Source organism: Prosopis cineraria, unplaced genomic scaffold, assembly GCF_029017545.1.
Source record: "Prosopis cineraria cultivar Desert tree isolate PC_DT_omini unplaced genomic scaffold, ASM2901754v1 PC3, whole genome shotgun sequence".
Taxonomy (NCBI): domain Eukaryota; kingdom Viridiplantae; phylum Streptophyta; class Magnoliopsida; order Fabales; family Fabaceae; genus Prosopis; species Prosopis cineraria.
Window position 1 is genome coordinate 37,505,036 of NW_026555334.1, and position 15,617 is coordinate 37,520,652.

The window sequence follows — 15,617 nt, forward strand, 5'->3', positions numbered from 1 at the left end:
AATAATTATAAAATTTTGTTAATATCTTATATTTTATAGCAAGTAAAATTTTTAAAAAATGTCCTGCATTGTAATACGAATGGAGTACATGTTAGCATTAATGAAGTAAATAAGAGCAACACTGGAAACCATAAATTCAATTTTAATTAAAACAACTTTAATATTTTGACAATCTTTTTTAACTCGTGAGATAGTTATAACTAAAGTTCTACTTAGAATTGGAGGGAATGTTTGATTGATGTTCACTCATATTTGTTGTTAACTGTACTCTTCCACTTTCTTTTTTTTTTTCAGTTTAAGAAATATTGAGCACTCTTGCAATCTTGCCCATTAATTGTATTATTAAATAATGATGATAATTAATGTTTCATGATATGGGCAGAAAGGCCACTCACTTATTTTTAGAAATGTTTTTGAAGATTTAATTATTTCTTTATGGTCATGTTATTTTAATAAGGAAGTAGACTTTATGCGCACACGAATCTATGCAGAGAGATTGAATTTGAAAGATGTCAATATAATAAAGTAAAAACTGTCCATGTAAATCTTTTAAGTCAAAAGCATAAAACATCGTTCTAGTCTACAGTGGAAAATATGGGTAAGATTATGAGCTATCTTGAATAATGTATTATAAAAATCTGGTTGGGTTAAAAAAATTTGACCCAAAAAATTTTTCAATATACACCATGTAACTCGTGAATTAAATGAGTTAATACCACAATCTTGTACATCTAAAATGAATCATGATGAAATGGATTAATTTCATACATATTTGATGTGAAATTTTTCAGCTATATGAAATAGTATATTGAAACTTATCATTTATACATGCAAATATTTTTAAAATTTATGCAAAAAAAAAAATTAAATGAATTAGCAAGTTGACTTATTTAACCCACCATCTCATGAGAATTGTATCAGATTGGATTGAACACAATCACACCTGTATTTTTCTCAACCCATATATAGAAGAATTCATGATTCAAATTAACTTATATTCTTAACTCTATTTAAATCTAAATCATACATTTAATGATCTTATGATAGTTTTTAAAATATGAGATTCAAACTTTATTTTTTGACATAAACACCAAATATCCTAAGCCTGCCTCACTCAAATCATGAGGACTTTAACAAGACTTGATACCCAAATTAATTTAGATCAAGATATCACAAGCACCATAAAATTGGATGCTTTTGACCACTTATGTGTTATATTTTCAAAACTCAATCTTGAAAATCTAATTAACTTAAAACAATTCTTGCCAATTTGTGATTCAAATTTTATGATAATGTGCCTCATGATAAAATTTTTGGTCCCGATCTTTCTACCAAGGGTATTTGTTGAAGGGCCCAAATACATATATGTGCGCATAAATTAATCAATCAATTAATTAGAGAGTAATTATTGTCATGTTATTTATTATAATAAATATATAAAGAATAAGAGAAGTCTTAAATTAAAACTATCATTTTAAAGATGTGGTATGGTATGAGTACATGTTAAAAATTCAAACCTTCCTATTGTATATAAAAAGTATTATTTTTGTTAAAAAATATAAAAAAAGTATCATATACATATATTATTTCTAATCTTTTTTAAAAAATAAACTTAGTTTTATTTTTTTTAATCCCAAAAATTTAAAACTTTGAATGAAAATAATATCAATGGTAGTGATTTATTCTATATAAAAAAACCTTTGATTTAAAAATCAAAGGTAGCGAAAGCAATGTTGATACAAAAAAGTTGATATTATAATTGAAAATCGAAAGTACTTCAGGTATCCTTTTTTTTTTTTTTATAAATTTAAATGCATACGTTGCTCATAAAAATTATTTTCCGAACCAAAAAATTCCCACTATTTGCTTGAAACTCGAAACCATGGAAAGGGAGTTCATTCTCAAATCACCGACGTTTAGCACGCCTTGGAGAGACCTGATGGGAATCGGACCGTCCAAATTAATTTTTTAATCTAGACAGTATAGATTTTAAGATTTTATTTTTATAATTTTATTTTATATTTATTATAAAAAATTATAAAAATTTTAATTAATCTATCATATCATCAATTTAAATAATACAAACTTAATTTAAATAATTTAATTTAATATTAATTTTTTAAATTAACAATTCAGAGGTACTTTGGATATTTTAAATTTAAAATTTTTAAATATAACTTTTTTTTAATTTTTTAAAGTGCCAGTTTGAATATTATCTTTATTTTTATTTTTTAATATTATATTTATTAAAATAAAAAATTATAAACACTCTAAAAAAGTTTTTTATTAAATTTAAATGGTTCAAAATATATCTGAATAATTAACTTATAAAAATTATAAAAATTTTTAATATTAAATTAGATTATATATATAAAATTTGTATTGTCTAAATTAATTATAAAATAAATTTATTAAAATTTTATAACTTTTTATAATAAATATAAAAATAAAATTTTAAAATTTTAATCTGGACGATTCATATTGCTCATCAATAGTGCTCATCACTGAAACGCCGCCTTGGATGGGGAATCATCGCAGAGTCTGGAGCTTAGGTTTGTAATTTTATTAATGATATTCCAAGCACTTGTTTTAGTTACCTTGAGAAATCTTGGCATCATTTGGGTTGTCCACCTCCAAGCCTGCCATTTCAGACACACTTCAAAGAATAAACTTTGGAATTATATTTGAGGAGCTCATGTCACTATTAGTTGTACCACACCCGCATGGTATTAATGATTTTCCAAGCACTTGAATCAAGGAATTTCGTCTTCCTTCCAATTCCAGGCTTTTGATCTCTCCCTGATTTTCCAAACATGAGTTTTCTTTGATTCCAAGAAAGTTCCTTACCAGGTGACTCCATCAAACCTCGAAGCTAATTAAAGCATACAGTGTGGAGTTCACTGGGTTTCATAAACGTACTTCTCTCTTTTTCCTTTTTAGTGATTTTCTGGAAGATTGTTTTGCACGGATAAAACATTTGGAATAATATAACTTTTACAATCCCTCCGTTAAATTTCTAAGACTGCTATTCTATAATTCTATTTGTGTTGTCCATTCGTAGTTCCAAATAGTGGTTTCTAATCTCCAGTGGTACAAACAATGGCGTGGCAAAACTAGCTTGTTTGTTACATCTTTATCTGATAATCTGGTTGCTCTAATTATGATTTTTTCAGGTTTTTATGCCAGAAGTAAGAGTTGACTAGATCGTGAAAATATACTATGCAGTGAAATGGTATTGAACTATTTCTAGTTTATAATCAAATGGGGAATAACGGTATAATACAAGTTTGTTTCTTGACTAGCCCATCTTTGAAAGCATTGTGCTGAAGATATCAGCTTCATGTCTACTGTATTCCTTTTGCTTGAGTTTCAGCTCCCTGTATTCAACTCTCATGTCTCTGATAACAAGCCAAACAAGCATTTATATATATATATATATCAACCTGATGCCTTGCAAGTTGTGAAAGAGGCATAGAGATAGAGAATGCAAGGGATGTTACCTGTTGTTTGGATCAATGGTCAGGGCTCTTTTAATGTCAGCCTCAGCATTCTCCAAGTCTGATGTTTTCAGGTATGCTTGGCATCTTCTATACAGTGCCTTTACATTTAATGGATCTTTTTCCAGAACCTGTTTAATTATGCAATTCAGGCTTAATTTGAAGCATATATACCTATATTATTTTCAAAACCCAACGGCTAGCAAGAATGGAACTGCTTCCCCCCCCCCCAACAGGACATAAACAGAATTAATAGAGAGGAGGAGAGAGTAGGATCAGATAATACCTTAGTACAGAGTTTTGAGGCTTCAGTATACTCCCCAACTTAAGTTTACAAGCAGCATTGTTCAAGTAACAAGATATCCGTAAGGCATTGGCTTGACGTTTCTCGTCATCACCGAATGAATGATCAAACTCGATACATTTTACAGCCTGCGTTAGGGGTGGAGAAATTTTGTTTACTTATAAAACTACCACAATGGCATGAAAAAAATCTCTAATACTCAATTTTAAGTATTTATTTCATCTAAAATAATGAATTGTTTATATGGAGTCTTGTGAGAGATGGTTTGCCTTATCATATTTGTTGGATGCGCGCCTGAATTTTTCAGCCTTAAACAATAAATTTCCGTCATGCTTCTTCCTCTCACAAGCTTCTATTTTCTCTGACTGTCCATTTTCCAGAATGGCTTCTCCTGTACACATGAGAGTCATCTCTGAAAATTATAACGCAAGACTAGTGCAGATGATTTCAAGTTTCAATCCTCACTTTACATCGTTTAAAATCACTTCACTCCTGGGATGCAGCCAATGAAAACGATAATATGTTTGAAAGCCTTAAATATTCACTCACCAATTGTTACCAGTTACCACCACATGATGGTACGGTCGATAGTACATCCTTAAAAAGTTCAATATTTATTGTCTGCTTACGTATATAAGAACCAATTTAGAGATTGAAACATCTAGCTATAGAAGCTGCATCCTTAGTGAATGCTGTGTGTGTGTGTGTGTGTGTGTAGGTTTTATTTATTTTTTATTTTTTTCAAAGAACTAGTAGTAGTTATAGATAAGAGAAGCCAACCTTGATGAAATCAACCAATTCGACTTCATAATAAAGAACTTTATTAGCTAAGGTGGTGATGGGTAAATAATTTTTATCAGGCAAATATTCGGCAGTGACTGCCACGGTGGCTTGCTCTCCTTTTCTCATTGTCATGATTGCTTTTTCTAGCCCCTCAGGTGCTTGTTCTGAAAGTATACATGAAAAACCTATTGAAACATTTGAAAAAACAAAAATAGGAAAAAGGAACTAGTACAAATTCCCCAGGATCATATGCAAGAGAAAGACCATATACCTTCCTGAGTTTTGAACTCAAAAGGTTCTTCCTCTGATCCTTTCCTCTCGGTAATTGATCCATCTTCTAGTTTACTTGTATATATTACTGTGAGAGCATAGATTATCGACCATTAACTTCTTATCACGAGACTTCTGTTTGCAATGCTAAGATAGAAAAATCATGTTAGACGGTAGATTACCTTTCACTTGTGATCCTTCATTAGGACGCTCAAACCCTTCTCCAGCTTTTTCAATCTTTTTAAGTATCTTTTTATCTCCTGTGACATCAACTACAGTTTTCCATGATACCAGCTCTAGTCTGAGACTTGTTAAATCAGAATCTGGTTGGGCACTGCCATTCGTTTCACTGGTTCTACTTGAATTTTGTATCACGCCATCTGGCAAGGAATGTCTGGATCACCAAACAACATGAAAGAAAGAAAACTGAAGTAAAACATGGTTGACTTACAACAGAATCTTAAACTGAGCTCTGCTTCCTCCCCCTTTCTCATTGTTTTCAATGCTGTACTCATGGCAGGACAAAGATAGCCTGATCAAAACGCACATATTTAATGATTTCACATACGGATAAATTTGGAAAGCTAAATATTGAAGCTAGCAGGTTGAACTTACCATCACCTATATTAAACTCTACACCTTCATTAGACACGTGAGCAAGCATTCCATTCTCTAGCTTTGCTTCATATTTCACTGTAAATAAGAAGTATAAGAGGATAATAGGGAAGGGTTAGTGTGTGAAGTTTTTTGCGTATATACTGTATCAAGGATTGTAGAAAGCTGCCATTTTTAGTACCTAAGACCTCGTCAGCGTCTCTAGGAGTCTCCCATCCCTCTCCCTCCCTTAATATCTTTTTCATGATTCCTCCATCACCGGTCAAGTCCCTGACAGTAATCCAGGACAGCATCTCAATCTCAAAGATGAGAGTCGCATTTGGAGGAACGAATGGTGGAGAACCTTTCTCCCCATACCCCAATTTTGGTGGTATTTTGAAGACTGCTCTCTCCCCCTTTTTCATGGTGGCAACTCCTTCATCCCAGCCTCTGATAACTTCACCTGCAAGCAAATAACTTGGTCACATATGACACTACTTATGACTTGAATGCCAACCTTGTTAATGCCATTAATACTATAAATTAAAGTTTGGATATAGAGTATAGCTGATAAGTGTAATTAATATAGACAATTCTTTTGCCTATAATTAATTGTACGTAATTGGTGATTAGCTTTATTTATTATGACATTTACTAGATTTCAAATTCATTTGAAACAGTAATATTCTGGCAGACCGTAACAGCCAAGCAATTTGATTTCTCTGCGCTAAAACTTTCTTTTTTCGCAATATAATAATTATTGTTTATCTTATGCATGTTTTAAAAGCAACAAAGTTCATCATTATTGAAGGTTACCCCAAAAGAAAAAAAAAAAGGCCTGATTATTGTAAATGTCATTCGCAATGGGCATCACGAATTTTGCTTGTTTGGTAATAAAGTTTGTTTTTTGAACGCCTTGTTTTATTAGATTGGCCAGTAAGAAGGAAAACAATAAGCTTGCGCAAGAATGCACACGTTGCATTCAGTACAGATACAGATAAGCAGAGAGAGAGAGAGAGAGAGAGAGATGAGTGGAGAACAAGTGAAAGGTACAGAGCACTTACATTGGCCTAACTTGAAGCAAAATGGGGTTCCCTTATCGTGACTTGATTCAAGGGACGCTCCATTGAGAACTTGGCCTCTGAAATGAACTGAAAACCGAGCAAAACAAGATATGAAAGCGGCTCGGCTCAGAATTCAACAACTGGCAGATTGGTTTGAGTATTCAACCTACCTTGGACTTGGTCTCCAGGAGATGGAGTTTGCCAAGAGAGTCCTGTTTCGAGGATGCGCTTTGTGAGGCCCTCGTTCCCCATTTGAGTCTCAGGCAATTCAGGCCGTTGGAAATTCTCTTCATTTTTGAGAGTGGAAGGCAGGGGAGACAACGCCATTGATATGTCAATATGACAGAGTAAGTTTGAAGCAGAGAGGATAAGCCGTTGTTGGCTTCCCTCCTTTCAAACCTTTCAGTTATCACATATTTCCTTTTCTGCGCCATGCTGCTTTCCCACCTCTTTTACAGGCCCAATACCCTCTCAAAGCATTCCTTCTTTGGATTAAAAAATTGGGCCCTCCTTTTTATTTTTTTTAGCCCAAAAACTCTACCCTCCTCTTCGAAGCAGGTGCATGTCATCACGACTTCATTTGCGGTTAAACAATGAAGGTCTGACATACAACATGCAAATTGGTAAATTTCTTAATTCAATTTATAGACCATATACTGCCCTGGTTAAGTTCTTGTCTGACGATATCTAATAGGTTTTAATTAATTAATTAATTAGAACTTGAAACTAATTAAGAGCTACTTGCCTCTTTATGTCCAATGAAAAATAAAAAGTTTGACGGATCATTTTTTTTCCTTCTAGTTAATTTCACCTCTACCAATTTTTTTTTTTTGGACAAAACACCTCTACCAATTTGTTTCGTTGAAATCGAAAAAAATTAAAAACGCCGTCGCACTTTAATGGTTTCTTGTGTCAAAATTTTAATATGCCGAGCAGGCTGCGGAGGTCCAAGCACTTTTGCAGTGAAGACTTGATAGAATGATCTTATGTTTCTTTTAATTCGCATAAATCAGTTAGAAGATGACAAGTGGTTGTATAGTTATACCGAGAATTTACACGGATTAATTGCTGCATGATTGTATGTCCACTTGGAATTAATCAGTTAATAATAAGGTGTTATATATATATAATTAGATGGGCAAGCAAGAGGCATAAGTGTGATGTTAATGAACAGGATGATACTGAAATGGCACTTGGTGGTACAAAAGAGTGATAATATAATCTTTACATTTAATGTCTAATCATGCTTTGATCAGAATTGTCTTTAATAGAATGACATCTGTAAGTAATCAAAGAGTGAGAATATCGTATCAACACCCGCACCAGTCACCACTATGCCATTTTAATTTATTGCTTTAATTTGTTTCCCATTTATAATGACACAAGAAGTTATCCAATGGATATCGTGGTGATGGATGTTGGTATACTGTAGGCTTTCATATCATGCTTCCTGGTGTTGTCGCTCTGGATTTAAATTGGCAACTTCAGAATATAATATTACAGATTTGGTGAGAAAGAGTAATGGATATAGTCGTATGTCAGGCCACTATCTACACCAAAATGATGTGAACTTAATTTCCACTTGAATGCCAAAAGAATCGATTTAGCTATATTCACATATCTGTACATACAGTAGCTATCTGTGTAATTGAGCTCCGTTATTTAATTTGATTCCTTTGAGATAAATAATACCTATTTCTGATCGCTATATTCAATTATAGTAAATTTATCAGTTAGTAAAGGCTGGACTCAGCGTGTCCTTGTTCCGGTCTCACAAATGTGATAACTTTGTGCCTTCATAACTATGCTAACATATTTGGTGCAAAGTTACTCACCCATACACACCAACTTTCTTGGCTATAATCTTGTGTTTGCTAACGTGTGATTAGTATATTTGGATTCAGTAAGTGTATCAAGTATAGTATGGAAATCTGAATGAACCAATAAACCATTAAACCGATACATTAACCATTTATAAAATGCTTTGTTCATTATTAGTTTGATTATAATTTTAACTATTAACTTAATTAATTTAACGATCGATTCAATTTTTAATATATTCATTAAGTCTTTACATAAAGTGGACATCCCAAATGGTTGTGTTGATGCAAATGGTTGCCAAAAAATAGTTAAGATGCACTTATATTAAACAGATTTTTAGGTATGAAAAGCAGACTTTTCTACTTTGATTCTTTTTACTTCTCTTAAGAATTGACTTAAAAAGTCTAAAATAATTAACAAAAAAAGTTATTCCAGCAGTAAGGTTTTAAAAAGTCTAAAATAATTGACATAAAAAGTTATTCCTGCAATAGAGTTGAGTATCAATTTTGAAATGTTGGTGAAATCCTGAGGTTGAAATGACATCATTCTATGCAAGAACTTGGGATAGTCATTGAATCCATACCCATAATTGATGAGAGCACACGCAGCAACGAGCACAATAAATAAAACAGAATATGCCAAAACTATGTGATCAGTAATTTTTTGTCACTTCTCCTCTCGTTCCTTTATCATCAATTTTACATGATCTCATATCAATTCAACAGTTACAATATAGCAATGCTCTATGCCTTGTCATCTTCCACCGATGATGATTATAAATATATCCTTTTTCTTATTCATAATTTCTGCCTATTCAACTTTAATATTGATATAGTAAATCTTTGTTTTTATGTTCTTTAACTTGTACGAAGAAAATAGGGTTAATCAAGTAAATATAAAATTGAATTATGAAATTTTACATGTGTATATTATTTTTGAATAATAATTTTAATTATAAAATGTTAATTTTTCGATAAAATTATGATATGTGGATGTTTTGAAATCCAACACTCTGCATGATTAACTATTAGATTCGTAATTGATCAAATTGATTAAAAGAAACATGCTCAATTAATTTTTTCCCATAAAATTACAAAATAAAAAGGAAGAATCAAGGGAGAATGATAATTGAAGACTTTGTAAGAAAATTAATGTAAAATGAAGACATTTGAATTATAAATTCATGAAGTCTCGGCTGTAAGAGAACCTTGATAGGTTTTAAGAGTCCTTATTTGTTATTCTGCCAGGAATTCAATGAGAATGATGTAAGAAAGCATATTGTGTTTGGGATAGGGGCCCTCAAATGAAAGTGCAAAACAAGAACACTTCTGCAATACTCCCTTAGTGGGAGAAGGAAAAGTATTTTTAATTAAATTTTATTTATTAATAAAATAGTTATTTATTTTTAAATTAATTTTATTTTTTTATATATTCTTATTAAATACTCTATAATAAATATAAATTTATTATTAATAAGAGCATTTTTAAAAAAAAGATAATAATTATACTTCAAAAGATTAAAAATGCCTTACATTTTTAAATAATTAACTCATAAAAAATATCTTATATTCTTTAACCAAAGGAGTATAATATAATAGAGTTGCATGCATCACTTGGAATTTCTATGGTGATGTAATTATATATATTTATTCTCCACCCAATAGATAAGTAAACGCATACATTGCCCCATGTGAATCAATACCAGCATGGCTATATGTATGTAACACCATTAATTATGTGGTTTTAATTGAAAATTTTAAGTATATATTATAAATTATAGATAATTAATGTGCCAAAATTCTTCTTTAAATATACATGTTCAACTATATGCAACTGAGTTTTAACTTTCTGAATGTTTTCCTTTCATGTTATGATTTTTTCCTGTAATTTACACTAAATCCATTTTTATTACATAAACATCATCAATTAAAGATCAATTAAAAAGATTAATTCAAATGAAAGCAACGCAATAAGCTAAGTATTCAAACTTCGCGGGATAAAAAAAAAATACAATGAGAGAGTTATCAACAAGTGGTGAATGATAATGAAAAAAAAATGATAATTAAGGGGAAACTTAAAAAAAATGATAAAATCATTCAAAATGATATATAGTACCATAATTTTCCAGCGGGAAATAACTAATTTACTTAATTTTCTGTATATCTATAAATTAATCATCTAACTACTGAATTCAGGGAGGGAAGGATTGACATATCTAAAGTAAACCATGATTTCTCCCAACATATTAATGTCGATAATTTTTTTTTAAAAAAATCAAATATAATGACCGTAACATTGTCAAGAGTGGAAGAGGCATCGAACCATAAAATAAAACAGAATTTTCCAGTTTGATTCCCCTTGGTTCACACTTCACCTCTATTCAATTAATGAGATTCTCACAACAATTAAGTCAGCCTCCAGAACACTTTTTGTTTTTTTGTTTTTTTTGTTTTTGGGACATTGAGCTTCTCGAACATTTCACCGCTGTAGCCAATGTAGCGTGATGACAAAACGGCAATTGTATTAGCACTTGAGAGAATCCTAACGCGAATCATTAAATTAAACCCTACGCATTTTCCATCACGATTCTCTCTCGTCGTTTTATTCCCTTTTTTTTTAACCCAAAAAAAAAAGAACTAATCGTGTTTTCTTTCCACGCGAATGCTAAGAAATAGTATGTCTGCATGTCCGACACTGTTATTTCCTTTAACTTCTTCAAATTTTGCTAATTACAAGTTGTACCAAACAGTTTTTTGACGAAAGATTAAAGGTGAGGACAGTGAAAAAAATAAAGGCGCAAAAAACGTTTCCCCTCAAATCCCTTTCTGTCTCTTTCCCTCACTCATGCGAAGCACCCTCTGTTATTCTCTGTGCTGTCTCTTCTCTGTTGCGTTAAGCTTTGGGAACACTAATGGCTATCACTACAGGACCTTCAACACTTGGCATCTCACTGTAGTTCGTTTCAATGTCTTCCTTCACTTGCACCATTCTTCCAATTTCTGAACGCCCCTTTATTTCCTCTGAGATTGTCTCTGCCTCTGCCTCTGCCTCCTGGTTCTCTTTGTATATTCCCCATAGAACCGAGTACAGACCCACAACGATCAGCACGGCCCCTATCAACCTGAAAATCACAAATCACATTAATTAACAATCACTTATCAATTAGTCATTAACAATCGCAGATATGGGCGTAGAAAATACCCTCCGAGGTAGATGTTTTCGGCCAGGATGAGAGAGCCCATGATAGCTACAATGATCATCATCAAAGGGCTGAATGCAGTCACGAAAACAGGACCTTTCTTCTGCATCACGACCCCCTGAACGTAGTAGGCAATGCCCGATGATACTATCCCCTGTTTCACCATATTTTTACACATCTATCAGATTCTCGTTTCCTGGGAAAAAAAGAGAGAAGCAGAGAGAGAAAGCAAGGCTTACAGCATAGGCTGCGGCTAGCAGATTCATGTCCCACCCAATGCTCCAAGCAGAGGGCTTGTGTTCCATAACAAGCGCGACTGCCATTGATTGCAGCGTGCCCATGAAACACACGAGTGACGTGAGCGAGAGCTGAGCCGAGTACGTCCTCAACGTCACCGCCTGAAGGATGAAGAAAGAAGCCCAGGCAAGGGTCGCAATTATAAGCAGAATAGAGCCCTTGAACCAATCTTTGTCCCCAGAATCACTAGAAGGAGTGTAGTCTCTAGGGTGACGCATGTAGTGAGACCAGAAAAAGTTGATGACTTGGCCCTTGTACAGTGTTATCAACATAGCCCCAGAAACTGTAACTATCGTTCCAATCACCTTCGCTTGACATCTAACTTTTCTGATGTCCACCTTCTCCATCCTGGCCACCACCAACACCACACCGTGTGAGGTCAAAGCAGAAGAAAGACGAAAACAGATTAGTATTGAATATCGTCATATTTGTTGTACCTGCAGATAACTGCCAGGAGAAATGTCATTGCGGGAAGCATGTTGCTTACAGCGCATGAGTAGGTTGGGGAAGTTAACTTCAATCCCGCGTAGTACAGATTTTGATCAATCACAGGCCTGTAAAACCAGAGAGTAAGAACCTGCAGAAAATTTCCCGTAGGTAGGAACTGAAGTTCAGGGAAGATGAAAATGCTAACCCAAGAAGTCCTAGAACGAAAATTTGCATGAAAACAAGGAATGTGATCCTGGGCCTCACTTTCCTGGGAGAAAGAGAGAGGGGACAAGGAAGACAGTAGAAAGAGGTAATGAATCAGAATACAAGCAAGAATGAAGGAAAAAGAAAGATTCGAGGAAGGATGAGAGTACCTCTCGAGAACAAGAGCGAAGGGAGAGACTGCGGCGGTGGCGAAGGCGTGTCGGTAAACGACAAGGACATAGTGGCTCATACCTCGGTTGAGGGAAACCTTAGTGATGATGTTCATGCCAGCGTATCCGAATTGAAGGGAGATCATGGCTATGTACGGCTTACACCTCTCAAGAACGCTCCCACAACATCCATTCTCTTGCATTTCTTTCTTGATGTTTGTAATATGAATATCAATTACCATACAGTTCTAGAGCTGACACTTCACAGATTTGAGAGGAGGAGGAATTGGGTCTCCTGAGTGAAATAGCCCTTCCTCCTATTTATAAGCCTCTCATCTGTTGAGGTGAGAAGTAACTCGGTCTCCACAAGCAAGGCCTTCCAGAATCCTACGCTTTGAAAAAACTCACACCTGCGTAGGAATGCGCCCAAAACGTCAAGTCGGTTATTAGCCTCATCTAGTATTCACATTAATTTTATATTGGCCTTTAAATTATATATAAACTTATTATATATATATATATATATATATATTCTAGAAATGTGCATTTTTTATAATAATAATAATAATAATTCTTAACCTGCAGGATCTCTGTGAAGATTAGTATATTCTAATTTTCCGGGTGTGCATGAAAAAGTGTGATTAATAATTATAAATGCATGGTTTCACTGCGATGCAAAAATAATAGAGGATCATTTGGGTCACTTGGTTTGGCTGGTTACCCCTTGATTTTATACCTACCACCAGGACAACCCACGGCTTGGTAATTAGCTGAATGGATTGTCGAGACTTGATTAGCAAATCAGAGCTAACTATTACACATAAATTATAACCTCCGTCTTAAATTATAAAATACTTTTAAAGAAGTTTTTTTATTTCAAAACATAAAACTCCTTAAATAAATTAAAGTTTCATTACATGCATCAATTTTGATTTAATCCTTTTTCTCTCTATAATTAATTTTCATCCTTTCTCTTTTTAATATATCAAATGATAAGAATTTTTAGAAATTTATATTTTTATTTTGAAAAATAAGATTATTTAATATATTTAATAAGGTTTATTGATATGTAAAATTTTATTTAAAAGTGCCTTATAATTTAAAATGGAGGAAGTAATATATGCAACTTTGATGATTGGTGGCACTTGAGTTGATATACATAAAGAATCTATCATGATGTGTATTCCACGTATATGATCTGAGTTCCGCTTTGTGCTGGTGGGAACACAAAGTAGAGTAATTTATTTATGTGCTGTATTGCCCCGGACGGCATTATAGGCGCACAGGAATCTTATCCGAACGTCGCTCATCAGTAGATTAAGGTCCTGTCTTCAATTTTTTTTTTTTTATTTTGAGTTGATGATCTGGTTAATTCATTTGGACTTTTTGGAGCAAGCAGCAGCCTGAAATCAAGTTATTGAGTAATAAAAAATTTGTTAGTTGTAATGAGAAATGTTGGAAATGACAAGATAATTAAGTTAATTATAGGCTTGAGGTAATTAAATGATATTTTGGGGATTGATTAAAGCGGGCAAGTTGAGAGAGAAATGGAGATAGCGAAGAATTTTTCAACAAGAGAAGTACTACTGGTTGGAGGATGAATCGGTATATTCGGAATGCATGCGTGTGATAGTAAATGTGGGTGGGAAGTGATAGCAAATTAAAAGTGAATGTGGCACTTGGCTTCATTTCTTATTTGATATTATTGCTGTGTGAATCTTTGATGTTGCCCCCCACTTCATGCTTGTTGCTCCCTCACTTTTCCCTAATTGCCATATCTTAATTCTATTTTTTGTTTTTTTTTAATTCTCCCTCTCTTAAAATCGCAAAGATGGTGGATGGGTATTGGCGACGAATTTGCTTTTATTTATAGGAAAAATTATATAGAGGCATCAGTTAAAAAATTTAATTACTTATAAACTAAGTCTTATATGATTATAAATACCAAAATTTAACTTGTAAATAGGCCGAATGAATAATTAAATTTTTTTTTTGTATTTATTTGCAGCCATATCTGTGGCACTGTCCCATGGGCGAGGTCGAAGAGTAGAAAAGAACAAAAACAAGCGCTAATGTCAAACTATTCAAGAAAAGAAATTAATACTGTACTGATATGCGCTTGTCACACAAATATCCTAAAAGCTAATCCCTGCATGCTATAAGAGGAATATATGAAATACATGTTAAAAAAAAAAGAGTATATGAAGTCATGAATTTGGCGTTTATATATATAACCACCCAATCACATATGACAAGGTTTTGAAATTCTCTGCTCAAACTGATAATTTGGAAAGTGTTGCAAAAGGTGATATGCATGTGGAGAGTGTTGTCCGATTGTTCCTGTCCCATTTTTATTGCAAGAAAAGTTTTCAAAAAATCTGTGTAATTAATATCATTACTGGCATTACTTGCTTTGCTAAAAAAAAAATTAAAATAATTTAGAGGTAACTAATATCAGGAGCTAACTGATAGCAATAATTAAATTAAGAATATAATTAATGTTAAGAAGTGGTTTAAGAAAGTCTAATAACTGTTCAATTGCCTATAATGAATGGCCCTTGACGCGGTGCCTAATGGCCATATAAACACAAATGACAAGATGATTAAAATCACTCAATTTTCACTAACTAGAATGCTGACCATACATAGCCTTGCACAATCGTGTATTTAAAACCGCTGGTAATAATTAACATGACAAATTATAACTTCTGGTGAAATATCTTTTGCAATTAATGTACACAAACAAAATATGGATCCTAGAGTTCATACTACTCTGTTAAAAAATTATAAAATATTTTTAACTAAATATTGCATTTTATATATTAGTTAATTATTTTTAAACTAATATCATATTTTTATATATGCCTTTATTTAACAGAGTATTTCATTAAAAAATAAATATAAAATAATTTATTTATTAAAGATTTTTTGGAGTAAAGTATCTTAATTATACTTTAAAATACTAAAAATATTTTATATTTTGTT

At 32.7% G+C, this 15,617-nt stretch overlaps 1 protein-coding gene and 1 pseudogene across 1 annotated transcript; both read right to left on the bottom strand.

The window, feature by feature from the left end:
* Positions 1-3,132: 3,132 nt before the first annotated feature.
* Positions 3,133-6,917, bottom strand: LOC129304934 (70 kDa peptidyl-prolyl isomerase-like; annotated as a pseudogene).
* Positions 6,918-10,995: 4,078 nt separating this feature from the next.
* LOC129306748 (WAT1-related protein At5g07050-like) lies at positions 10,996-12,943 on the bottom strand. The gene is made up of 6 exons (XM_054947482.1): positions 12,633-12,943; positions 12,464-12,526; positions 12,267-12,383; positions 11,772-12,177; positions 11,535-11,686; positions 10,996-11,454 (listed from the first exon to the last, which is right to left on the bottom strand). The coding sequence occupies exons 1-6, from the start codon at positions 12,872-12,874 to the stop codon at positions 11,226-11,228; spliced, it is 1,209 nt and encodes a 402-aa protein (XP_054803457.1). The 5' UTR covers positions 12,875-12,943; the 3' UTR covers positions 10,996-11,225.
* Between the last annotated feature and the right edge of the window lie 2,674 nt (positions 12,944-15,617).

Excerpts from the sequence above, each read along its gene's own strand:
- LOC129306748 (XM_054947482.1), bottom strand. The coding sequence starts at position 12,874 with ATGGTAATTGATATTCATATTACAAACATCAAGAAAGAAATGCAAGAG. Across the intron at positions 12,384-12,463 it reads TTCGTTCTAGGACTTCTTGG|GCCTGTGATTGATCAAAATC; the intron begins GTTAGCATTTTC and ends CTGGTTTTACAG. Across the intron at positions 11,687-11,771 it reads TGCTAGCCGCAGCCTATGCT|GGGATAGTATCATCGGGCAT; the intron begins GTAAGCCTTGCT and ends ATGGTGAAACAG.